This window comes from Lithobates pipiens, unplaced genomic scaffold, assembly GCF_037356315.1.
Source record: "Lithobates pipiens isolate NorthernLeopardFrog02 unplaced genomic scaffold, aLitPip1_a1.2 Scaffold_18, whole genome shotgun sequence".
In the NCBI taxonomy this organism is placed as follows: domain Eukaryota; kingdom Metazoa; phylum Chordata; class Amphibia; order Anura; family Ranidae; genus Lithobates; species Lithobates pipiens.
In genome coordinates, this window is record NW_027507758.1 from 136,311,003 (window position 1) to 136,338,890 (window position 27,888).

The 27,888-nt window shown below is 45.4% G+C and overlaps 1 protein-coding gene across 1 annotated transcript in view; it reads right to left on the bottom strand.

Annotated features, from left to right (window-relative positions):
* LOC143987449 (dihydroxyacetone phosphate acyltransferase-like) overlaps positions 1–18,613 on the bottom strand; it is a 135,474-nt gene extending 116,861 nt beyond the window's left edge. Inside the window, exons 1-2 of the mRNA XM_077486159.1 lie at positions 18,299–18,613; positions 5,495–5,686 (exon numbers count right to left, since the gene is read on the bottom strand). Coding sequence (XP_077342285.1) covers positions 5,495–5,686; positions 18,299–18,340 — 234 coding nt within the window. The 5' untranslated portion in view covers positions 18,341–18,613. The remainder of the gene's footprint in view (positions 1–5,494; positions 5,687–18,298) is intronic.
* Positions 18,614–27,888: the final 9,275 nt, after the last annotated feature.

Genomic DNA, 27,888 nt, shown 5'->3' on the forward strand with positions numbered 1-27,888 from the left:
CATTTCGAGCGCGTCTCCAGGTAGGCGGGGCCCGCGAAGGAGACGTCGCGGGCCCCGCCGCCTGGTATGGACTTAAAGGGGAACCCCAACGCCGAAAAAAATCGGCGTGGGGGTCCCCCCAAAGTCCACAACAGACCCTTGTCTGAGCACGCTACCCGGCCGGCCAGGAAAGGGGGGCGAGCGAGCGCTCCCCCCCTCCCGAGCCGTACCAGGCCGCGTGCCCTCAACATGGGGGGTGCCTTGGGGAAGGGGGGGCCGCGCGGCCCCCCCACCCCAAAGCACCTTGTCCCCATGTTGATGAGGACAAGGGCCTCTTCCCGACAACCCTGGCCATTGGTTGTCGGGGTCTGCGGGCGGGGGGCTTATCGGAATCCGGGAGCCCCCTTTAATAAGGGGGCCCCCGGATACCGGCCCCCCACCCTATGTGAATGAGTATGGGGTACAATGTACCGAGATAAAATATTTTATTGCACAGCTCCGGGGGTCTTCCGTCTTCGGGGGTCTTCTCGCCGGACTCCTCCGCTATCTTCTTGTAGCTCTTTTGCTAGCGGAGGAGTCCGGCTTTCTTCCTCCCCGCCGCCGGCCCCTTCTCCCGACTTCGGGGGTCTTGTCCTCCTCTTCGGTTCTTCTGCCGGGCCACCGCGCCTTCTTATAGCTCTTTTGCAGGCGGTGGCCCGGCCTTCTGTCGCCGCCGCCTTCCGTTCTTCTGCCGGGCCACCGCGCCTTCTTATAGCTCTTTTAGAGGCGGTGGCCCGGTCTTCTGTCGCCGCTGTCGCCTTCCGGTCGCCTTCCGTTCTTCTTCTTCTTCTTCTCCAGGAGATGTTGACACGTCGCTCTCTCCGGCCGGAATGCCAGAGCCGCGCTGTGCGGCCACTTATATAGTGACAATGGGGCGGTGTCACATGGTATATGTCACATGGGTTGGTCACATGGTGACCCCGCCCCCTTACGATGTCATAGTCCCCATGTGACATCAACCCATGTGACCAACCCATGTGACATATAACATGTGACACCGCCCCATTGTCACTATATAAGTGGCCGCACAGCGCGGCTCTGCCATTCCGGCCGGAGAGAGCGACGGGTCAACATCTCCTGGAGAAGAAGAAGAAGAACGGAAGCCGACCGGAAGGCGACAGCGGCGACAGAAGACCGGGCCACCACCTCTAAAAGAGCTATAAGAAGGCGCGGTGGCCCGGCAGAAGAACGGAAGGCGGCGGCGACAGAAGACCGGGCCACCGCCTGCAAAAGAGCTATAAGAAGGCGCGGTGGCCCGGCAGAAGAACCGAAGAGGGGGACAAGACCCCCGAAGTCGGGAGAAGAGGCCGGCGGCGGGGAGGAAGAAAGCCGGACTCCTCCGCTAGCAAAAGAGCTACAAGAAGATAGCGGAGGAGTCCGGCGAGAAGACCCCCGAAGACAGAAGACCCCCGGAGCTGTGCAATAAAATATTTTATCTCGTGTGTTGTGTTTTTTTTTGGGGTACTTTTATTTTACAGGTGAATGGGTAGGGGTACATTGTACCCCATACTCATTCACATAGGGTGGGGGGCCGGTATCCGGGGGCCCCCTTATTAAAGGGGGCTCCCGGATTCCGATAAGCCCCCCGCCCGCAGACCCCGACAACCAACGGCCAGGGTTGTCGGGAAGAGGCCCTTGTCCTCATCAACATGGGGACAAGGTGCTTTGGGGTGGGGGGGCCGCGCGGCCCCCCCTTCCCCAAGGCACCCCCATGTTGAGGGCACGCGGCCTGGTACGGCTCGGGAGGGGGGCGCGCTCGCTCGCCCCCCTTTCCTGGCCGGCCGGGTAGCGTGCTCGGACAAGGGTCTGTTGTGGACTTTGGGGGGACCCCCACGCCGATTTTTTTCGGCGTTGGGGTTCCCCTTTAAGTACATTCCATTCCGCCTACCTGCACACGCGCTCGAAATGAGCGGACTGTTGCCTCGTGTGTGGGCGAGTCCGTTCATTTCAAAAGTTGCGCGGACTTAGTACGACGAACAAAGTTTGCCGTATTTGTCCGCTCAAAAAGTGCCGTGTGTGGGCGTGTTCGTTCATTCAAAAGTTTGAGCGGACTGTTTGACGAACTTAGTTTCGGCAGACAGTCCCCGCGTGTGTACGCGGCCTAACACACATTGGGAGAGGAAGATTTTAACGCAGCAGTATTTTACTACAGTAGTAATATCGTTTTGTTTTTTTTTGGTCCCAATTACTTTTTTAGATTACTGATTAATTTCTCAGGATGGTAATTCCATCTGTTTATAGAGGCCCTGTCCTGAGTGGAGGAACTGTCAACTTTATTGTCAAACCCATTCTTCCACTTAGCAGTACGCTTATTTACCTACCGGTTTAGCGTAATATCCTTTTTGGGGAGGGACATTTCTCCTCACCCGAAAAGAGGGATAAAACTGTAAGAAAGAGACTGTTCCTGCATTTGGAGACTGAGTGAGTCAGACCCCTCAGTGATCACTGGTAGCACGTTGCAGTCCATTAAAGTCCATTAAGATGTTCTCAGGTGTGTCGTGGTGTCATCTGATTACCTCTAGGCATTTATCATCACTAGTGCAGGGTAAAAAGGACCCAAAACATGAAGCGGCTCCTTCAGGGGTAACAACCACAAGTGGGAGCTCATGTCTCTGGCACAGACCCACTGTCACTTTTACCATCACTTTCCCTTAGCATATTCCAATGTCAGTTCATCATCTGGACATGCATCAAGTGCTGTGACAAGTATTTCATAACTTTCTGGTAAACCACTGAGTAGTAGTGCTGTGACATGAAAATCTTTTATTTCTTCTCTTTTAGATTGCAGAATCTAGAAAACTATAATGCAAAAACAAACTGAACTACAAAAGGATGAAACTAATTTTGCTTCAGACAATGAATATGTTTTTCAATCAATCTTTGCAGGCATTGTGTGTTGATTCAGGAGCTTCGAGTCACATGACAAATGACAGGAACTTCTTTATTAACCTTGACCTGAGTAAAAGAGGAAAAATCACCACAGAAAATGGGCAAGTAATGGAATCAGAAGGAACAGGAGATGATTTTCTTTACTGAGCTATTTCCCAGAGTGTCACCAGAAAGATACCTGTGAAAAATGTTCTGTATGTCCCTGCTACTGAAACAAATCTTTTGTCAATGAAAAAGCTCACAAAACAAGGCAATGTAGTGACCTTCCAAGATGACAGTTGTGCCATCACAAAATGAGATACCTTATTTGCATAGCTTAATATAACAGATAAACTGTATTAGCAGAACTGTAGTGAGGTGGTTAATACTGCCAAGGAGACTTATCCTATATATTGTATTGAATGGAATTATGTGCATTAATGTTTAAAAAAATATATTTTTTTGTTTTGTTAACTTCTTGTTTTGGTTTTCTGTATATAAACTGTTCAATTCTCTTATGGAGATAAATAAAAACTTTTCTGTTAAAAAAAAAATACTGTCAAAGAGAAAAAAAAAACTTTCAAACTGCATTCAAACATGGCACAGACGCCTTGGGCACAGAATTCCTGATAGAAATTAACTGACAAAGACTGTAAGTGTAATAAAATTAGTCCATGTGATCAAACAATGAAATGCAGCAGCTGTATAAAAGGAAAAATGACAAGAAAAGTTTTTTTTAAAGCAGAGTAACAGCTCTGGACTTAATTAATTCAGATCTTTTTGGTCCAATGGAAAAATTTACTCCAGGAAAGAAGAGGTATTATCTCATTTTATAGATGATTACTCTAGGTATACTACACTATATCTGTAGTTTGGCCCTAACATCGCCTGATCGGTGAACACCTAAACTTGCAGGATGTTTGCCAGGATGTTCACCAGTGGAGAGCCCCACAATGAATTGCTCGCTGTACAGTGCATTCTAAGCCCTGGTTGGGCAAAGCTTTTCCCAATCATGGCACAGTCAAAGCTGGTTGTTAAGGGAGTGGGGCCAGGAAGTCATCAGCTGTCAATGGGCTTCCCCGCTGACAGCTGAATGAAAAAAAAAAAAAAAAAAAAAAACCACACACATTGCCGGCAATTGCCATTTTTTTATTTTATTTTGGTGTGGGGTTCCCCTAAAATCCATACCAGAAACAAAGGGTCTCGTCTGATATCTGTTACACGACAAACGTGAACTATCAGAAAAAACTTGAACAGTATTTGGGTCAAGTAAGCAACAAATTTAGCAAAATGCCAAGTGTACTGCGCACAGAAAATGGAACTGAATACAGTATACAGGTGATAACACACAGCTAATTCTCATAAATCATTGCATAATATTTCAAACTACTGTAACATACAACCAAGAACAAACAGGGTTGCAGAAAGAATGAACCGTACTGTATGTGAGAGTGGGAGAACCATGCTGTTTGATTCAGATATGCCAACCACATACTGTGGGGGGAGGCCATTGTTACCGCATGTTATCTCCAAATCATTCACCTAGACAATCAACTGAGAAAACTCCATATCATCTGTGGAATGGAAAAGCACCAAATTTGAACCATCTAAAAATATTTAGAAGAAAAGCCTATGTGCACATCCCAAAAAAAAAAAAAAATAAATAAAATAAAAATAAAAATTACAAAATGGGATGATTGTGCAAAGGAAGATGTACTTGTGGGTTACAGTAAATCTCAAAAGGGATACAGAATTCTACACCAAGACACAAACAAGGTAACCATCAGTAGAAGTGTAATTTACGATGAAACTTCAGTGTGTTCAAAATTTCATAAACTAACACAAACACTTCAAACTAAGGGGATTTCCACATCAGTGTCACATGAAGATATGCAACAAAGTGACACAGAAATAGAAATTAACACAGACAATACAAATGCTGTAAAAGAAAAAAACAGGCCACAAGAGGAGTCAATCAGGAAATCCACCAGAAGTAAGAAAGACATCCCAGCCAAACATCTATCCTATGTTGCTTGTTTCGCATTAAAACCAGAGTCAGATTAATGGGAGAAATGCAAAGACCCCCAACTCAGGAGAAACAAAAGTGGATCAGAGCTGCTGGTGAAGATTGCAGATATTTTGACAAAACCACTTACAAGAAACAGATTTATAGAACTAGGATCCGAAATGGGACTAATATGCGCTGTCTGTTCTGTAGGGCTATATACAGAATTTCTAACAGTTCTACCTTATGATAACCAGCAGTTTCTTTGACCTAGTTTTAAGCAGACATTGCCCGCTTATCTAGAGGTTATTATAAAAATGCAATCTTTTCGAATTTGTGCCTTCCCACCACAATAATTTTTGGTAGGGCAGCAAACTAAATTCCAACCTACATAATATGTGAATTAAAATGTATACTTGAATAAAATAAGTAGCGTAATTAAGAGTAATGGGATTGTTCATTGATTTTATTTTTCAAGAGTCACTTAAACTCTTGCACCAACAAAAGTCAGTATTCAGAGTACATTTTAGAATCCCTAAAGATAAAAATCCCACATGCAGCCATGCAATAAGGATACTAGCTAATTATTTTGAAGGGGCTTACCTGCTTCATAACATATTGCATCCGATCAGAATCCATGACAGTTTTTTTAATGACACTTGGCTTACATAGAGTAAGATCTTTGTATATCACTGGAGTAAAATTCCTAATGGCATATCGAAAATCACTGGATTTTCTCCGTTCTTCCAAAATATCTTCAAAAGCTCCTCCAATGTTGCCTTTAAACTCATTCAGCTGGGGGGATTAGACATAAAAATGAATTTTTTTTAAATATTTTATTGCATTTTGCCATATGCAGATACATGTAAATGGCACTAACAATGCACTCAAAGCAAAATATAAACATTAGCCATGGTTCTCACTGGAGAGTTTTGATATACAATTTGACATGTGAAATCGCATGTCAAACCGGCGGCAATTTCCGTCAATGGCACCGACCTAATCGGTACAATGCCACATCTGCAGTGCTGCACCGATTTCAAAAAGTAGTTTCTGTACTACTTTTTGCGATTTTGGGCTACGATTTACATTGACATCAGTGCAAAAACCTCTTGCACAGATGTCTCTGAAATCGTGGCCGAAATCGGGACCGACATGCGGGAGTGAAATCATGCGAGTTCAGCTGAACTCACACGGCTTCATTCCCGCAGCTCAGTGTGAACCTGAGCTTACAGCAAGTTCTGCATATTATGTATAGAGCACAATAAAGTATGTAGAGAAAAATGGGTAGGTAATAGCAAAGGAATAAACAATTCCCAGATAATGGAGTTGATTTAGTTACGCAATAATAAAATGAGTCTGTAAAATTTTTTGCCCACAAATAGGGCTTTCTTTTGGTGGTATTTGATCACCTCTGCGGTTTTTATTTTTTGTGCTATAAACAAAAAAAAGCGTCAATTTTGAAAAAAAAAACGCATTATTTTTTACATTTTGCTATAATAAATATCCCCCAAAAATATATAAAAAAAACATTATTTTTCCTCAGTTTAGGCCGATATGTATTCTTCTACATATTTTTGGTAAAAAAAAAAAAAAAATCACAATAAGCGATTATTGATTGGTTTGCGCAAAATTTATAGCGTTTACAAAATAGGGGATAATTTTATGGAATTTTTATTAATAATTTTTTTTTACTAGTAATGGCGGCGATCAACGATTTTTATTGTGACTGCGACATTATGGCCGACACATCAGACATTTATGACACATTTTTTGGGACCATTGTCATCTATACAGCAATCAGTGTTATACAAATGCACTGATTCCTGTGTAAATGACACTGGCAGTGACGGGGTTAACTAAGGGGTGGCAGTGTAGGGGTTAAGGGTGTCCTAGGGGCGTGTTACTAACTGTGGGGGGCTGGGCTGTATGTTAGTGAACACTGATCTCTGCTCCAATCACAGGGAGCAGAGATCAGTGTCACTTGTTTCTAGGCAGAACGGGGAGATGCCGTTTACTTCCGCATCTCCCCGTGAGACGTTTGCGGGTATTCCCGAGCGATCAAGTCTGCGGGACCCGCGATCGGACTCACGGGAGTCCCGACCAGCGGCGCACATGTGATGGCATGGCGGCATTCTTAATGGGACGTACCTGTACGCCCATATGCCTGTCCACGGCATTCTGCCGACGTACCTCGTTGTGCACCGGTCGGGAAGTGGATATACAGGGTAAAAAAATTACGTTTAAAAGTGTGTAAATGTAAGTGTGTTAGTGAGAGAATCAGTACATTTGAAAAGCTTACTATTTATTTATTACAGATATTTACATAGCACAGACAATTTATGCAACGTTTTACATGTACAGTATATGCACATCAATCCCTGCCCTCAAAGAGCTTACCATCTAAAGTCCCCAACTTACATACATACACATGTCTCTGAAGTGTGGGAAGAAACTGGAGCACCCAGAGGAAAGCCGCGCAGGCACAGGGAGAGCATGCAAACTCCCTACAGGTAGTGCCATGGTTGGAATTCGAACCACTGACCCTAGTGTTGTTAGGTAGAAGTGCTAACCACTTTTGAACTAATTTCTGGACATGGCAAATAGATTCTTTTTTACTTGAAGAACAGGTTGATCAAAGGGGGAACTTTATTCCTGTGATCAGGGCAGGACTTACCATTGGGCTTGACTGGGCTCAAGCCCATGGGCCCCGCCAAATAGGGGGCCCCGCTGAGATACATAGCCGAGTGTACTCGGCTCAGTTCCGCTCACAGTCACGCCCAGTCCCGCCCTATGATGGACACAACACAGGGACTGGGTGTGAACGTGAGCCAAGCCGAGTACACTCGGATACTCTCTGCTCCGCTCGGGACTGCAACAGGACCCGAGAGCCGCCAAGATGTATCTCGGCGACTCCATTTTTAAATGTCAAGACTGCAATGACAAGGCTACAAATAACAAGGCTAAAAAATGACACTGGGGCAAGGCTGCAAATGACAAGGCTACACTGACAAAGCTGCAATGACACTGGACAAGGCTGCAGATGGATGGGCAAGGCTGCAGATGGACACTGATAAGGGTGCATTGATGGGCATTTAAATGTAAGTTTTTTTCCTTAAAATCCCCTCCTAAACTTCTGGTGCATGTTATACGCCGCTGCATGTTATACGCCGATAAATCCGATAATGTATAGAAGGTAGGGCCCGAAAATGACTCAAGCCCAGGGGCCCCCAGCACCCTAAGTCCTGCCCTGCCTGTGATCAACACAATTTTTTCTTCCTGACACTTTAAAGTGTAACTTTGTCTTTTTGAATCCTTTTAACCCCCTAATGCAAAAAATTTAGAGCATGTTCTCAATTTTTCCGATGGAAAAACGCTCGGAAATTCCGATCATGTGTATGCAATTCCGACACGCAAAAACTCAGGCATGCTCAGATTCAACTACGAGATGGAAGCGATTGGCTACTGGGTATTGAACTTCCTTTTTCTAGTCCCGTTGTATGTGTTGTACATCAGCGTGTTCTTGACGGTTGGAATTTGGTGTAACCGTGTGTATGCAAGACAGCTTGAGCGAAATCCCGTCCGAATTCCGTTGGGAAAACCATCAGAGCTTTTTCCGACCAAAATTCCAATCGTGTGTACGGGCATTAGTGTTACATTTCCCCAAAGAAAAACATGCAAGTTGCTTTTATCCGAGACACATATTAAAATGAAAAAAATCCTTTCCCTGAAAGTAAAGAACCTGTAGAATAACTGTAGTTGTAATATGTTACACTATACAGTACATATTTGCAAAACCGCTTTACTAACAAGATACACTAAATACAATTTTTAAAAGTTGAGACAATGTCATGTAATTAGTAGAGTTGGACGTACAGTTTGAGGAGCTGAGCCCGCCGAGTGCCCCACAATGCACTGCACAGTGCGTTCTAAGCCCTGATTGGGCAAAGCTTTGCCCAGTCAGGGCACAGTGAATAGCTGGTTGTTAAAGTGGAGCTCCACCCTAAAGTGGAACTTCCGCTCAGCGGATTCCCCCCCCTCCAGTGCCACAATTCCTGGCATAACTAGCCGCAGATGATCATCCCCCCCCCCCCCCGTTGTGTTCTGGGAAACACACAGTTCCCAGAACACAACGGGGACCAGTGAAGACGTGCCGCGTGACTCGCGCATGTGCAGTAGGGAACCGGGCAGTGAAGCCACAATGCTTCACTTCCTGATTACCTGACAGAGGATGGCGGTGGGGGCAGCCAAGAGACGAGGGATTGCTCGTCATCTCCTGCTGACATTGCGGGCACCCTGGACAGGCAAGTGTCCATTTATTAAAAGTTAGCAGTTGCAGTATTTGTAGCTGCTGGCTTTTAATTTTTTTTTTTATGGTGGAGCTCCACTTTAACCACTTCAGCCTTGGACCAATAAATACCTTAAGGACCAGAGGTCTTTTTGCAATTTCGCACTGCGCTGCTTTAACTGGTAATTGCGCGGTCATGCAATATTGCACCCAAACGAAATTTGCGTCCTTTTCTTCCCACAAATAGAGCTTTCTTTTGATGGTATTTGATTGCCTCTGCGATTATTTTTTTTTGCGATATAAATGGAAAAAGAGCGAAAATTTTGAAAAAAAAAGATATTTTCTTCTTTTTGTTATAAGAAAAATCGAATAAACTAAATTTTAGTCATACATTGAGGGCAAAATTTATTCAGCCACATGTCTTTAGTAAAAAAAATGTCAATAAGCGAATATTTTTTGGTTTGCGCAAAAGTTATAGCGTCTACAAACTAGAGTACATTTTCTGGAATTTACACAGCTTTTAATTTATGACTGCCGATCTCATTTCTTGAGGTGCTAAAATGGCAGGGCAGTACAAATCCCCCCCAAATGACCCCATTTTGGAAAGTAGACACCCCAAGGAAATTGCTGATGGGTATGTTGAGCCCATTGAATATTTATTTTTTTTGTCCTAAGGGATTGAATAATGACAAAAAAAAAAAAAAAAAAAAATTTTTTACAAAAAGTTGTCACTAAATGATATATTGCTCACACATGCCATGGTTATATGTGGAATTGCACCCCAAAATACATTCTGCTGCTTCTCCCGAGTACGGGGATACCACATGTGTGGGACTTTTTGGGAGTCTAGTCGCGCACGGCACCCCGAAAACCAATCACCACCTTCAGGATTTCTAAGGGTGCAAATTTTTGATTTAACTCCTCACTACCTATCACAGTTTCGAAGGCCATAAAATGCCAAAATAGCACAAAACCCCCCCAAATGACCCCATTTTGGAAAGTAGACACCCCAAGCTATTTACTGAGAGGCATGTTGAGTCCATGGAATATTTTATATTTTGCCAAAAGTTGCGGGAATATTACAAACTTTTTTTTTTTTGCACAAAGTTGTCACTAAATGATATATTGCTCACACATGCTATGGGCAGAAGTCAAATTACACCCCAAAATAAATTCTGCTGCTTCTCCCGAGTACGGGGATACCACATGTGGGGGACTTTTTGGGAGCCTAGCCACGTACGGGACCCCGAAAACCAAGCACTGCCTTCCGGATTTGAATATAAAATGCTATAAAAAACAAACTAACCAGAGTCACCCGTAACACTTATACGGTGATCAGTGGTGAAAGGGTTAACTAGGGGCAATCAGGTGGTTCAAATTTTTATTAGGTAGTATATGGGGGTCCCTGGCGCTATATAAAAACCTGACGGGGAACCTAAATAACTAACTGGCTAACCAGCGTCACCAGTGACACTTATACTGTGATCGCTGGTGAAAGGGGGTGAAAGGGTTAACTAGCAGCAATCAGGGGGTTAAAACCATTATTGGGTAGTATATCGGGGTACCTAGCGCTATAAAAACCTGGCGGTGAACCTAAAAAAATAACTAGCTACCTAGCGACACTAGCGACACTGATGCAGCGTTCAGAAAAATTATCGCTTAGTGACACTGGCAAAAGGGGGTGAAAGGGTTAACTAGCGGAAATCAGGGGGTTAAAACCATTATTGGGTAGTATATCGGGGTACCTAGCGCTATAAAAACCTGGCGGTGAACCTAAAAAAATAACTAGCTACCTAGCGACTGTAGCGAAACTAATGCAGCGATCAGAAAAACGATCGCTTAGTGACACTGGCAAAAGGGGGTGAAAGGGTTAACTAGCGGCAATCAGGGGGTTAAAAACATTATTGGGTAGTATATCGGGGTACCTAGCGATATAAAAACCTGGCGGTGAACCTAAAAAAATAACTAGCTACCTAGCGACACATGCAGCGATCAGAAAAATGATCGCTTAGTGACACTGGCAAAAGGGGGTGAAAGGGTTAACTAGCGGCAATCAGGGGGTTAAAAACATTATTGGGTAGTATATCGGGGTACCTAGCGCTATAAAAACCTGGCGGTGAACCTAAAAAAATAACTAGCTACCTAGCGACTGTAGCGACACTAATGCAGCGATCAGAAAAACGATTGCTTAGTGACACTGGCAAAAGGGGGTGAAAGGGTTAACTAGCGGCAATCAGGGGGTTAAAAACATTATTGGGTAGTATATCGGGGTACCTAGCGATATAAAAACCTGGCGGTGAACCTAAAAAAATAACTAGCTACCTAGCGACACTAGCGACACATGCAGCGATCAGAAAAATGATCGCTTAGTGACACTGGCAAAAGGGGGTGAAAGGGTTAACTCTAGGGGCAATCAGGGGGTTAAATCTTTATTGGGGGGTGATAGGGGGCTACCCTGGACCTAACACTAACTGTCCTGACAGTTTTTACTGTCACAACTGACACTGAATGCATTGATCAGTAAAGAAATGATCAATGCAATCAGTGACACTGTGACTGGGGGGGGAGGGGGGGCGGGGGGGGGGATCGGGGGGCGATCGGGGGGGGGATCGGAGGGGGTTTGTGTGCCTGTGTGTACCTACATGTCAGTGTAGTGTTGGTGCACACTTACTTTTACTGTTCTCCTCGTAGTCCGGTCAAAAAGACCGCCCCGAGGAGAATGACATCACTTCCTCCTTCCTGTGTAAACAATACACAGGGGAGGAAGCTTCTCATTGGCCAGGAGTGATCCAGAGGGGGTGGCCGAAAACCAACGGCCATCCCCTCATCACGGAGCGCTCCTGGACCGAATCGGACCGCCGTAACCAGCGGGAGGGGGTCCGATCGGACCCCCCACCCGCTGGAAGGCAATCACGTAGATGTACGTGATTATGCCTGCCTGTGCCATTGTGCTGACGTACAATGGCAATACGGCGGTCCTCAAGTGGTTAAGGAGAGGGCCAGGAATGGAGGGGGTGCTTTGGAGCGGGGGGGCTCTGCCTCTTCCCCACAACCCTGGGCTGTGGTTGTGGGGATCTGCAGGCAGAGGGCTTATCGGAATCTGGAACCCCAAATCCTGCCCCCCCCATTTGAATGAGTATTGGGGACATTGTACCCCTACCCATTCACCAAAAAAGTGTAATTGGGAATTGTCCAAAACTGTGTGTGTTTTTATTTCTGACACTTTTTGATAATAATTTGGTGAACCCGACAAACAAAAAAAAAAGAGCTCTGCTCACGAGGACGGCTAGCCGCTGAATGCCTCCTTGGCTGTTTGACAGTTCTTTTATAGGTAAGGGTGGGGCCACCTGGTGTCATCAACTGGTGTCACTGCCCCCCTAGTATGTCACGGACCAGTACATGCTGGGTCGGGCGGTGTTGTCATCATGAGGGGAGCTCTTTTTTTTCGGGTTCCGCCGGTGCAGGAGTGTCATGATTGACTATGGATTTACATTGGTGGACACTGTTTTGTTTTGTTTTTTAATAAAGAAATTGTCAAAAACTGTCTGTGTTTTTATTACTTTTTTGGTGAATGGGTAGGGGTACTATGTATCCCTTACTCATTCACATGGGGGGGGCTGGGGCACGCTTGCTCATTCCTCCCATTTTCGGGCCTGCCAGGCTGCATGCTCCCTCCGTCACTCACAATGTTGCAGTGACATACGAAGAAAAGATAAACAAGCTAAATTTTGCTTTCAAACGTAAAGGGGTTGTAAAGGTAAATGTTTTTTTCACCTTAATGCATTTTATGCATTAAGGTGAAAAAACATCTCACACTGCCAGCCCCCCCAGTCCCCCCGTTTTACTTACCTGACCCCTCGAAAGTCCTGCGCTCGCCCTCACCATCCTCTTCGCCACTCAGCCTGGCCGCTGATTGGCTGGAGTGGATGGATTGAAAGCAGCGCAGCCATTGGCTCGCGCTGCTGTCAATCACATCCAATGACGCAGCGCGCCAGGGGGCGGGGCCGTGTGAAACAGCAAGGGGCTATAGCTGCCGGCTGTATCACGGGAGCGTGCCCGCAGGTGCTTCTCACCATGTGAGGGAGCTCGCATGAACGTGAGAAGTACCTGCGGGAGGAAGCCGAGACAGATGCCGAGGGACCCCAGAACACCAGGTTTGGGGCCACTCTGTGCAAAATGAGCTGCACAGTGGAGGTAAGTATAACATGTTTGTTATTTTAAAAAAAGAAAATGTTTTACTTTACAATCCCTTTAACTTACTTTCCTTCTTTTGTGTAAAAGAGAAGTATAGGCTTATAAAAAAAAAAAAAAAAAAAAAAAAAACCTTTATACTCACCTGGATGCTGCATATGTCCCCCACCAGGTCTAAGACTGAGAGGCCTTCAGTGAGCAGAGAGCCGGTGACTATTAGCTCTGCCCCTCTCGAATGCTCACTGGAGCGCTGAGCTGGGGAGGGGGATGGGACCGTCTGGCTCAGGCTCTCAGCAGCTTGCCAGTTACCTGTCCAGGCATCTGTGTGGATCCTGTCCATATGATGAGGATCTTTTCAGAGCCTGGACTGGCTCTGTAACTTCAAGCTTAAGCCAGCTGTCAGCTGAAAACGAGTCACAGGAGTGCAGAACAAAATGCATTCCTGTGATCCTCAGTAGAAGTTTAGCCAAAATAGCTTTGGCTACTTTAACCACTTGCCGACCGCCGCACGACGATATACGTCGACAGAATGGCACGGGCAGGCATATGGGCGTATATATACGTCCCTGCCTTCCCGCGGGTGGGGGACTCTCACCCCCCCGATCACCCCCCCAATCACCCCTGCCCCCCCAGTCACAGTGACACCAATTGCATTTTTTTTTTTTTTTTGCATTGGTGTCATTTGTGACTGTAATAACTGTTAGGGCAGTTAGGGTTAGCCCCCTTTAGTTCTAAGGTACCCCCCTAACCCCCCCAATAAAGGTTTAACCCCGTGATCACCCCCCGTCGCCAGTGTCACTAAGGCTGGGTTCACATTGCAGCGGTTTATGAGAACGGATGTGATTCGCACCGCACTGCAGTGCAAATCACATCCGATCTCTGTGCGATTCGAGTTCAGCCATACAGATAGTATGGCTGAATTCGCGTCGCACCCGCCGCAAACTCGCACGGGACCCTTTTTTTGGTCCGCAGCAGAATCGGATCGCATGGGTGTTCACACCATGCGATCCGAGTTTGCAGATCGCACTGCGATATGCGAACTGATCTGGGGGTGTCATTAACATTTCACTGACGCTCCCAGCAGTTCGCATAGGGCAGTGTGAACTGCCGCCAGGAGGCATGCGATGCGGGAACCCGCCGCGGATTCGTGGTGTTCCCGCATCGCTCCAGTGTGAACCCAGCCTAATAAGCGATCGTTTTTCTAATCGCTGTATTAGTGTCACAGGTGACGCTAGTTAGGCAGGTAGGTATTTAGGTTCGCCGCAGCTTTTTATAGCGCCAGGGACCCCCATATACTACCGCATAAAGCCCCCTGATTGCCCCCTAGTTAACCCTTTCACCAGTGATCACCATATAACTGTTACAGGTGACGCTGGTTGGTTAGTTATTTTTTTATAGTTTCAGGGCACCCGCCATTTATTACCTAATAAAGGTTTAACCCCCTGATCACCCGGCGGGTGATATAAGTTTGAGGGTCAGATAAGGTCTGCGTCGCCCCAGGCAGCGTCAGGTTAGTGCCAGTACCGCTAACACCCACGCACAAAGCATACACCTCCCTTAGTAATATAGTATCTGATCATATCTATATTAGCGTCGCCAGCAGTTTAGGTTTCCCAAAACGCATTGTTAGCGGGATCAGCCCAGATACCTGCTAGCACCTGCGTTTAGCCCCTCCACCAAGCCCAGACCAGCCCACCCAAGTGCAGTATCGATCGATCACTGTCACTTACAAAACACAACACGCATAACTGCAGCGTTCGCAGAGTCAGGCCTGATCCCTGCGATCGCTAACAGTTTTTCTTGTAGCGTTTTGATACAGTCGCTGACAGCCTAGGTGCTTTTTTACCTGTGAGTCTCACTAGTGTACCCCTAAATTTAGGGGTGTCTACTTTCCAAAATTGGGTCATTTGGGGGGGGGTTTGTGCCATCTTGCCATTTTATGGCCTTCAAAACTGTAATAGGTAGTGAGGAGTGAAGTCAAAAATTTACGCCCTTAGAAAGCCTGAAGGCGGTGCTTGGTTTTCGGGGCCCCGTACGCAGCTAGGCTCCCAAAAAGTCCCACATATGTGGTATCCCGTACTCAGGAGAAGCAGCAGAACTTATTTTGGGGTGTCATTTCACATATGCCCATAGCATGTGTGAGCAATATATCATTTAGTGACAACTTTGTGAAAAAAAAAAAAAAAAAAAAAAAAAAAAAGTTTGTAATTTTCCCGCAACTTGTGCCAAATATAAAATATTCCATGGACTCAACATGCCTCTCAGCAAATAGCTTGGGGTGTCTACTTTCTAAAATGGGGTCATTTGTGGGGGATTTGTGCCATCTTGGCATTTTATGGCCTTCAAAACTGTAATAGGTAGTGAGGAGTGAAGTCAAATATTTACGCCCTTAGAAAACCTGAAGGCGGTTCTTGGCTTTCGGGGCCCCGTACGCGGCTAGGCTCCCAAAAAATCCCACACATGTGGTATCCCCGTACTCAGGAGAAGCAGCAGAATTTATTTTGGGGTGTCATTTCACATATGCCCATGGCATGTGTGAGCAATATATCATTTAGTGACAACTTTGTTAAATAAAAATAAAAAAAAATTTAAGTTTGTAATTTTCCCGCAACTTGTGGCAAAATATAAAATATTCCATGGACTCAACATGCCTCTCAGCAAATAGCTTGGGGTGTATACTTTCTAAAATGGGGTCATTTGTGGGGGTTTTGTGCCATCTTGGCATTTTATGGCCTTCAAAACTGTAATAGGTAGTGAGAAGTAAAATAAAAAATTTACGCCCTTAGAAAGCCTGAAGGCGGTGCTTGGTTTTCGGGGCTCCGTACGCGGCTAGGCTCCCAAAAAGTCCCACATATGTGGTATCCCCGTACTCAGGAGAAGCAGCAGAATTTATTTTGGGGTGTCATTTCACATATGCCCATAGCATGTGTGAGCAATATATCATTTAGTGACAACTTTGTGTAAAAAAAAAAAAAAAAAATTTTTTTTGTCATTATTCAATCGCTTGAGGCAAAAAAATAAAATATTCAATGGGCTCAACATGCCTCTTATCAATTTCCTTAGGGGGTCTACTTTCCAAAATGGGGTCATTTGGGGGGGTTTTGTACTGCCCTGCCATTTTAGCACCTCAAGAAATGAGATAGGCAGTCGTAAACTAAAAGCTGCGTAAATTCCAGAAAACGTACCTTAGTTTGTAGATGTGACAACTTTTGCGCAAACCAATAAATATACAGTTATTGACTTTTTTTTTACCAAAGACATGTGGCTGAATACATTTGGCCTAAATGTATGACTAAAATTGAGTTTATTGGATTTTTCTAATAACAAAAAGTAGAAAATATCATTTTTTTTCAAAATTTGCGGTCTTTTTACGTTTATATCGCAAAAAATAAAAATCGCAGAGGCAATCAAATACCATCAAAAGAAAGCTCTATTTGTGGGAAGAAAAGGACGCAAATTTTGTTTGGGTACAACATTGCATGACCGCGCAATTACCAGTTAAAGCAGCGCAGTGCCAAATTGTAAAAAGACCTCTGGTCATTGACCAGCAAAATGGTCCGGTATGAAAGTGGTTAAAGCGGGAGTAAACCCAGTTTCAAAAAACACTTACATTCCCGGCATGCCGGAAATGCTAACTTTCACATTGGCTGTGCTCTCAACCAAACTTTCAAACCATCCAATGTCTGGTTTCATAACTGATCACATGTGCAGCATTATGGCAGTTGAAGAATCATTAGAGGCCAAGATGGCAGCTTCCTTGACTGAAAACGATAGAAGGGTTTACTTCCACTTTAAGCATTCAATTTTTTTTTCTTTTTCTTGATGCTATCCCTCCTGAGTCTTTCCTCTTGACTAACTTGGAAGACTATGTCAATAAATAGAGCTCTAAGTGTGCTAGAGAAACAAACACGCATTGCACCGCTCCTTTCCATCTGGGTAATCCAGCTCCCATATTGAACCGTTGAGCGGAAACTCCCTCCACAGCTAGGTAGGGAGACATAAAGCGTGTAAAAAAAGGGACATCGTCAGCTCAGTAGTAATATGAAAACTAGTGGTATGTTGTTGCTCGGATCCCCATTGCACCCATCTGGTAGCCCCTTGTGCTGCTGCCACTACTAATTTTTGGGGTACTGTGAAGGTGCTGGGCTGGTTCTTGATTAATGATTTACGAATAGACTGAAGCAGAATTGAAGGTGATATTTAAGTGGAATTGTTTTATAAAGCCTAACGTATTTGAGTGCTCAAATGACTTACTAAATTCTAAATAAACAGTATAAAATTTACACTCTCTATAGACTATTGTGCAAAGTGAACAAACATCTGTATCTAACAAACCCAAGGGATCTCTTCACTAATCACTAAGCAACTCCAATGCTGTAAAATAAAAAAACAAACATAGACACTGTAAAGTCACTCTAGATAAATAACTGTGTTAATCAGACATATATTACTGCTGTAAAAAATAATTTATAGGATGTAATTTGCATTCCCTAGTAGTTCATAATGCGATCATATAGTAAAAGATTTTCATACTGTATACTTTTTTTTTTTTTTTGCTTTCTTGTCACAGGTGTCATAGTCCATGCACACAAGTTAATGTCTAGCTACTGTTTTGCAACCCAGTCTAAATAGCGGGTAAATTCTGGACAATGGTCACAGTAACTTCTGACATGTAACCTCAATGCACAATACTAAATGATATGCTATTTTTTTCTTTGCAGGTAAGGAGATCTGCACAAGGCAAGTGACATTCCTCAACATAAGTGAAGAGCTTTCCATACAAATTCCTTCCCTAAAGCTTTTAGCTGCATTAACCCTTTCCCAAGCTCGCATGTAAAGAGGATTTGTGTTCATGGTGAGCAACAGCATCGTGACCTGAATAAAATAGAATGCTTGGCACACAGCCACTGTGTAAAAATTCAACTTACAGAGCAGAAAGTTCCCATCAAGGATCCCACAGTCTCAGGCATTGCTGTAGCTTTAGAAGCCGAAGTTCATAAATGTTCTCTGCTAGTTTTCATCACCTTCAATGCTGGATTTATCAATAAAGCTCGATTCGGAAGAGTACGTTCATACGAAACAAGCTGCGATCATAACAAGAGAACTCATCTAGACAGCTGCTGAAACTTGTTTTGATCCTGGATAATCTACATAATCAGCACTCCGGTCAGAGTCTACGGAAGCCGTGCAAAGTCTCATTTAATCAATTGAGCTACTACTCTTCCATTCACTGAATGAGATTCGAGGACAATAGAAGAAAAGCACGATGCAGTTTTTTCTTATCTGGGAGAAGTGTGCAGGATGGACACGGCTGAAATCTAAGTCCGCTTTTTGCAAGTAAATAAATAATTTAACCACTTGCTTACTGGGCACTTAAACACCCTTCCTGCCCAGACCAATTTTCAGCTTTCGGTGCTCTCACACTTTGAATGACAATTACTCAGTCAAGCAACACTGTACCCGAATGAATTTTTTGTCCTTTTTTCCCCACAAATAGAGCTTTCTTTTGGTGGTGTTTGATCACCTCTGGGGTTTTTATTTTTTGCGCTATAAATGAAAAAAGAACGAAAATTTTGAAAAAAAAACGCATATTTCTTTGTTTCTGTGACAAAGTTATGCAAATTATTAATTTTTCTTCAGAAATTTTGGCCACAATTTATACTGCTGCATATCGTTGGTAAAAATAACCCAAATTAGTGGATATTATTTGGTCTTTGTGAAAGTTAGAGAGTCTACAAGCTGTGGTGCGAATCGCACAAAATTGATCACATCTGATGTACTGGTGGCCTATCTCGCTTCTTGTGACCCGAACAAGTCAGGAAAGTACAAATACCCCCCAAATGACCCCTTTTTGGAAAGTAGACATTCCAAGGTATTTAGTAAGAGGCATGGTGAGCTTTTTGATGTTGTCATTTTTTTCCCACAATTCTTTGCAAAATTAAGATTTTTTATTTTTTTCCACAAAATTGTCATTGTAATAGGTTATTTTTCTCACATGGCATGTGTATACCACAAATGACACCCCCAAAAAAATTCTGCTACTCCTCCTGAGTATTACAATACCACATGTGTGGGACTTTTTCACAGCCTGGCCACATAGAGAGGCCCAACATGCAGGGAGCGCCATCACGTGTTCTAGGAGCATAAATTACACATCTAACTTGTTGACTACCTATTACTCTTTTGAAGGCCCTGGAGCACCAGGACAATGACAGGTGACACTGATGACAGATGGCACTGATACGTGGCAATTATGACACTTATACGTGGCACTGATGACACGTGGCACTGGTGACAGATGGCACTAATATGTGGCACTGATGACAGATGGCACTTATACATGGCACTGATGACAGATGGCCCTTATACGTGGCACTGGTGACACGTGGCACTAATACGTGGCACTGATGACAGATGGCACTAATACATGGCACCGATGACAGATGGCACTAATACGTAGCACTAACACGTGGCACCGATGACAAATGGCACTAATACGTGGCACCGATGACGCGTGACACTGATGACAGATGGCACTGATAAGTGGCATTGGTGACACTGATGACAAATGGCACTGATACGTGGCACTGATGACAGATGGCACTAATATGTGGCACTGATGACAGATGGCACTATGTGGCACTGATGACAGATGGCACTTATACATGGCACTGATGACAGATGGCACTGGGGACAAATGGCACTGGGGACAGATAGCACTAACAGGTGGCACTGGGGACAGATAGCACTAACAGGTGGCACTGGGGGCAGGTAGCACTGGGGAGGATGGCACTGGGGAGGATGGCACTGGGGAGGATGGTACTGGTGCGGATGGCACTGGGGGAGGATGGCACTGGGGGAGGATGGCACTGGGGGAGGATGGCACTTTTTTTTACTTTTTTTTTTTACTTACCTACAATCATGTCCCCGTACATGCCGTTCATCTCTCCCTCCTCACACGCTGTCTGTGTGAGGAGGAAGAGTGGTGCTGAGAGATGATCTCATATGTTTACATATGAGATCATCTCTCATTGGATAGGCTGATCGCGCTGTAAACGGCCACTGTGATTGGTCGTTTACAGCGATCTGTGACTGACTGTGTCTGAGAGACACGGCCAGCACAGAACTTCCCCGAGGGAACGGGCATTGCGGAAGTAAACAGGAGGACGTCCAGGGACAGCCTCCCGGCAGATAGCGTCCGCTCTGTAGTCATCTTTCGGCTATAGGGCGGGCGCGAAGCGGTTAAGGAAAGAATAAAAAAATAATAATAACATGCATCTTTTTCTTATCTGCTCTGTGCAATGGTTTTTCACAGAGCAGCACCAATCCTCTTCTTTTTGATTCTCCTGCCGCCGCTACTGGCTCCTCCCCCCTGCCGAGTGCCCCCAATAGCAAGCCCCTTACTACGGGGGCACTTGAATAGGCTTGTTCCCGAGCTTCGCTCTGTGTGTCCATTCACACAAAGAGCGTGGCTCGCCCCTCACCCCTCCTCTCTCTCCTCAATGGCTCCCTGGCTGTGATTGACAGCAGCAGGAGCCAATGGCTCTGGCTGTTGTTTGAACCAATGAGGGGAGAGAGAAACCCAGGAGAGCGGCTGTTTTAATGGACATCGCTGGATCGAGATGGGGAGACCAGAAGGTTTTTTATCTTAATGCATAGAATGCATTAAAGTGATATTAAACATTCGGGTTTTTAAATTAACCACTTAAGGACCACCGTATGTAATAATACGTCGGCACAATGGCATGGACAGACACAATCATGTCCCCGTACGTGCTTACCTTCCAGCGGGTGGGGGGTCCGATCGGACCCCCTCCCGCTGGCTGCAGCGGTCCGTTTTGCTTTGATCGCTCCTGGTGAATGACAAACTTCCCCTGCCTGTGTAGTGTAAACACAGGCAGGAGGAAGTGATGTCACTCTCCTCGGGGTGGTCTTTTTGACCGGATGGCGAGGAGAGAAGACATAGTAAGTGCACCAACACTACACTGACATGTAGGTACACATAGGCACACTGTCACCCCCTGATCATCCCCCCCCCCCCAGTCACAGTGTCACTGATTGCAGTGATCATTTATTTACTGATCACTGCATTTAGTGTCAGTTGTGACTGTAAAAAGTGTCAGGGCAGTTAGTGTTAGGTCCAGGGTAGCCCCCTACCCCCCCTAAAAATGTTTTAACCCCCTGATTGCCCCTAGAGTTAACCCCTTCACCCCCTTTCACCAGGGATCACTGTATAAGTGTCACTGGTGACGCTGGTTAGCCAGTTAGTTATTTAGCTATCTAGGTTCCCCGTCAGGTTTTTATATAGCATCAGGGACCCCCATATACTACCTAATAAAGGTTTTAACCCCCTGATTGCCCGCAGGTAACCCTTTCACCCTCTTTTGCCAGTGTCACTAAGCAATCGTTTTTCTGATCGCTGCATTAGTGTCACTGGTGCCGCTAGGTAGCTAGTTATTTTTTAGGTTCACCGCCAGGTTTTTATAGTGTTATGTACCCCCATATACTATCCAATAAAGATTTTAACCCCCTGATTGCCCCTAGAGTTAACCCTTTCACCAGCGATCACCGTATAAGTGTCACTGGTGACGCTGGATAGCCAGTTAGTTATTTAGTTATTTAGGTTCCCCGTCAGGTTTTTATATAGCGTCAGGGACCCCCATATACTGATTACCGTATAAGTGTTACGGGTGACTCTGGTTAGTTAGTTTGCTTTTTATAGCATCAGGGCACCCACCATTTATTCCCAGGCAGCGCTAGGTTAGTGCCAGTACCACTAACACCCACGCTCAAAGCATACACCTCCCGTAGTGGTATAGTATCTGAACAGATCAATATCTGATCAGATCTATACTAGCGTCCCCAGCAGTTTAAGGTTCCAAAAAAACGCATTGTTAGCGGGATCAGCCCAGATACCTGCTAGAACCTGCGTTTTGCCCCTCCACCCAGCCCACCCAAGTGCAGTATCAATCGATCACTGTCACTTACAAAACACTAAACACATAACTGCAGCGTTTGCAGAGTCAGGCCTGATCCCTGCGATCGCTAACAGTTTTTTTTTGGTAGCGTTTTATATTTAAAGCCTGAAGGCGGTGCTTGGTTTTCGGTTTCCTGTACACGGCTAGGCTCCCAAAAAGTCCCACACATGTGGTATCCCCATACTCAGGAGAAGCAGCAGAATGTATTTTGAGCAATATATCATTTAGTGACAACTTTGTGCAAAAAAATTAAAAGTTTGTAATATTCCCACAACTTGTGGCAAAATATAAAATATTACATGGACTCAGCATGCCTCTCAGTAAATAGCTTTGGGTGTCTACTTTCCAAAATGGGGTCATTTGGGGGGGGGTTGTGCTATTTTGGCATTTTATGGCCTTCGAAACTGTGATAGGTAGTGAGGAGTGAAATCAAAAATTTGCACCCTTAGAAATCCTGAAGGCAGTGATTGTTTTTCGGGTGCCGTACGCGGCTAGGCTCCCAAAAAGTCCCACACATGTGGTATCCCCGTACTCAGGAGAAGCAGCAGAATATATTTTGGGATGCAATTCCACATATAACTATGGCATGTGTGAGCAATATATCATTTAGTGACAACTTTTTGTAAACTTTTTTTTTGTCATTATTCAATCACTTGGGAGAAAAAAAAATATTCAATGGGCTCAACATGCCCCTCAGCAATTTCCTTGGGGTGTCTACTTTCCAAAATGGGGTCATTTGGGGGGTTTTGTACTGCCCTGCAATTTTAGCACCTCAAGAAATGAGATAGGCAGTCATAAATTAAAAGCTGTGTAAATTCCAGAAAATGTACTCTAGTTTGTAGACGCTATAACTTTTGCGCAAACCAATAAATATACGCTTATTGACATTTTTTTTACTAAAGACATGTGGCTGAATGTATTTTGGCCTAAATGTATGACTAAAATTTAGTTTATTTGATTTTTCTTATAACAAAAAGTAGAAAATATCTTTTTTTTTCAAAATTTTCAGTCTTTTTCCTTTTATATCGTAAAAAATAAAAATCGCAGAGGCAATCAAATACCATCAAAAGAAAGCTCTATTTGTGGGAAGAAAACGCGCAAATTTCGTTTGGGTACAACATTGCATGACCGCGCAATTACCAGTTAAAGCAGTGCAGTGCGAAATTGTAAAAAGACCTCTGGTCCTTAGGCTGACAATTGGTCCGGGGCTTAAGTGGTTAAAATAACAAACATGTCTATACTTACCTGCCCTGCTCCTTGTAATAATAGGGATGGAGGCACATGACCCTACCTGGCCATGGCTTAATTTAGAGTCCCAATTTTCCCTTCTTGTGACAAAGACAGTATACTTACCTTTTCAGGCGACCCATATTTAGAAATGTTACTACTTTGCAGTTTTTGCATTTTTGTTTTAAATATTTTATTACATATTCTTTGGGTAAAAAATAAATTAAGGGTCTGTTCACACCAGCAGGCACTTGTAATACAGTAGGTGCAACTTAATCAGGGGTTGTAAAGGTTTTTCGGTTTTTTTAATAACAAACATGGTATACTTACCTCCTCTGTGCAAGGGTTTTGCACAGAGTGGCCCCGATCCTCCTCTTCTGGGGTCCCCCAGTAGCACTCCTGGATCCTCCCCACATTGAGTGCCCCCTTGAAGAGCTACCTTCCAAGGGGGCACTCGTGCAGGCGCACTCTCAGCTCCCGTGTCACTGAATTTGATTGACAGCACTGGGAGACAATGGCTCCCGCTGCTATCAATATGTCCAATGAGGACACGAGACAGTGGTTGGAGCTGCTGGGCTTGTTCTCGTTGCTGGAAAGATCGGGTTCAGGTAAGTAAAAGGGGGGCTGCTGCACTACAGAAGGTTTTTCAGGTGAAAAACCTTGAGGGTTTACAACCCCCTTTAAAGCGTTTGTAAAGGCAAATCTTTTTTGGGGGAAATTAACAAACATGTTATACTTACCTGCTCTGTGTAATGGTAGCCTCTTCTTCTGGGGTCCCCTAGCCGCTTACAATGGGAGAGCACCTGCAGACTCGATCCCGAGCTGGGCTGTGTGCACCCCCTGCGCTCTGTTTACAGGATTTGATTGACAGCAGCAGGAGGAGAGAGCTGCTGCAGACAGGGACATTGCTGGATCCAGATAGGTAAATCTAAGGGGGGGTGAGAGGACAATAAAATTACTGAAACTGTTTTCTACCTTAATGCAGAGAATGTAAAGAACCACTTTAAAGCTCCAAGCAGATATAAAAGACATAAATACACAAAGGCACGAAAAGGGATTTGTTGGAAAATTTTCCATCGAACAGAGGCTGCAGTCAATCAGCTGCAGCTGCTGATCAGTGTAATCTGACAGTGACAGTATTACAATGGGTGTCGACATTTACAAGTGGAAAATTCTCCTACTGCCTTTTATTTGCTCACTGCTTACAGGGTCAGAGAAAACTGGAAATTAAAGTGGAACTTCACCCTAAATGCTTTTAAGAATCCTCCCCCCAACATTATTGGAGGCTTTGTTTCTTGGGGGAGTTGAGTACCTAGATTTGGCACGTACCTGCTCCCACTTTTGCTGGAATCGCCTAAGCGAATCAACCAGAATTCCCCCTCCCTCCCCACCACAGGTCCCAAGCGGCTGCAGGACCATTGACTAAGTGCAGGGCCGGAATGGGAATAAAAAACAGCCCTGGAAAGAATTTCATATCAGCCCCACAGCATAACGTCATTATTTTCTTGTTCATGAAAGGGAAAACCATACATTTTAACCCTTTCATGACTAAGCCTATTTTTGGCATTTGGTGTTTACGAGTTAAAATCCATATTTTTTGCTAGAAAATTACTTGGAATCCCCAAACGTTATATATATATATATATATATATTTTAGCAGAGACTCTAGAGAATAAAACGGCGATTGTTGCAATATTTTATGTCACACGGTATTTGTGCAGCGGTGTTTTAAACGCAACTTTTTGGGAAAAGGGACACTTTCATGAATTAAAAAAAAAGAAACAGTAAAATTAGCCCAATTTTTTTGCATAATGTGAAAGATAATGTTACGCCGAGTAAATAGATACCAAACATGTCACACTTTATAATTGCACGTACTCGTGGATTGACGACAGAGTACGGTACCTAAAAATCTCAATAGGCGACGCTTTAAAAAAATTTTACGGTTACCAGGTTAGCGTTACAGAGGAGGTCTAGTGCTAGAATTATTGCTCTTGCTCTGATGATCGCGGCGATACCTCACTTGTGTGATTTGAACACAGTTTACATATGCGGGTGCGACTTCCGTATGCGTTTTCTTTGCTTCGCGAGCTCGCGGGGATGGCGGGCGCTTTAAAAAAAAAATTTATTGTTTTTATTTATTTTATTTATATTAAAATGACTAAATTGTTTAAAAAAAAAAAAATATTTGATCACTTTTATTGCTGTCACAAGGAATGTAAACATCCCTTGTGACAGTAATAGGTGGTGACAGGTACTTTATAGAGGGATGGGGGGTCTAAAAGACCCCCATCCCTCCTTTACACTTCAATGTATTCAGATCGCTGAAAACGGCGATTCTGAATACCGTATATTTTTTTAAAACCGACGCCATTGGCAGCCGAGTAAACGGGAAGTGACGTCATGACGTAGCTTCCGTGTTTACTATTAGGATACTGGAATGAAGCCGATTACGACTTTGTTCCAGTTCCTCCACAGCAGCCGGAGGCGACGGATCTTGAATCGGTGCTCCCGATCAAGCGGGAGCACCGGTAACAGTGGTGGGAGGCAGTGGGAGGGGGGGACGTTTAGCCACTTCGGTTGTTATGGCTGGATAGCCAATCCCCCGCTGGAAAAAAAGGTGCAGGTGCGGGCATCATCCCGATATACCCCCCGGAAGCCGAGTACGCAGATCTGCGTACGCTCGGCAGGAAGGGGTTAAAGCACATTTGATGAAGAGTGTATTATATATAGATATGAAATCACATAGGGATATATATATATATGCAAATTCCAGTTAAAAGTGGTAAGTGGACAATCATCAAGGGGGACCCCAGGAACTCAGAACGTGGGGGTGACCACCTTCCACATAAAGAATACACTAAGGTGCCCACCAAATGCTGCTTTACTCTGCCCGTGAATGCAGTCTCACTGTGCCCACAACTGCGACCTCACCATGCCCACCATTGTAGCCTCACTGTGCCCATCAAATGCAGCTTTACTGTGCCATGAATGCAGTCTCACTATGCCCATGAATGCAGCCCCTCCTGTGCCCCATGTCCCAGTCTGCAGTCCCTGTCTGTAGGAAGGTATGTTGTTGATGCTCGGTACGGTACCTTACATGCCAGCAGGATATCCATGACAGCCAGCAGCAGGTAGGGTCTGTTCTCGTTTTGGATGGGGACAGTGCTCCTTCCAGAGGATCTGTTTGCTGTGAGATGGAGTGGTCCCTGGCCACCTGCACCTTCAGCCATCCCCATTTTCCAGCCCCAGTCAGCCTGTCCTCTGGTCCTGGGGAAGTGGAGAGCACTGGGTGGGAGCTGGAGAGAAGGGGGGGCAGAGAGTACTGGCGGGTTAGAGAACACATGGGTGGGGGCAAAGAGCAGGGGCTAGTGGAGATCACAGGGGTGGGGAGCAGAGAGCACTGGGGGGGACTTGAGAGTACTGGGGGGGGGGGGCCAAAAAGAACAGGGGTGGAGAGCATGGTAGGCTGAGAGCACTGAGGGGGCAAAGAGTGTGGGGTGGCGAAGAGCACTGGGGGGGGCAGAAAAACAGGGGTGTAGAGCACGGGGGCTGGAGAGTACTGGGGGGGTACAAAGAGTAGGGGGGATAGCTTGAGAGCATGGGGGTCAGAAAGAACAGGGGGAAAAGCATGGGGGACAGGAGAGCATTATGGGAGGTGGAGAGCATTGGCAGGGTTGGAGAGCACATGGGTGGGGGCAAAATGCAGGGGGGAGTGGAGAGTACAGGGGTGGGGAGTGGAGAGTGCTGGGGTGGCGCCAAAAAGAACAGGAGTGGAGAGCACTGGGGGGGATCTGGAGAGCAATGGGTGGAGCTTGACAGCACCAGGGGGCCAGAAAGAACAAGGGTGGGGATAATGGACGGCTGGAGAGTACTGGGTGGGGGCTGGAGAGGGATGAGGAGAGCTGGAGAGCACTGGGGGGGTGATAAAGAACGGGGGGAGAGTCCTGGGGGGAAAAGAACAGGGGGAGAGCACTGGGGGGAAAAGAACAAGGGGGAGAGCACTGGGGGGAGTGGAGAGCACGGGGGGGAAAGAACAAGGGGGAGAGCATGGGGGGAAACAAGGGGGGTAACAAGGGCGGAGAGCACTGGGGGGATTGGAGAGCACAGGGGGGGAGAGCACTGGGGGGAGTGGAGAGAACTGGGGGGGTGGAACAGGGGGGAGAGCACTGGGGGGAGTGAAGAGCACTGGGGGAGGAAGAACAGGGGGGGAGCAATGGGGGAGAGCACTGGGGGGAGTGGAGAGCACTGGGGGGGGACGGGGGGAGCACTGGGGGGAGTGGAGAGCACTGGGGGGGAGAACGGGGGGAGAG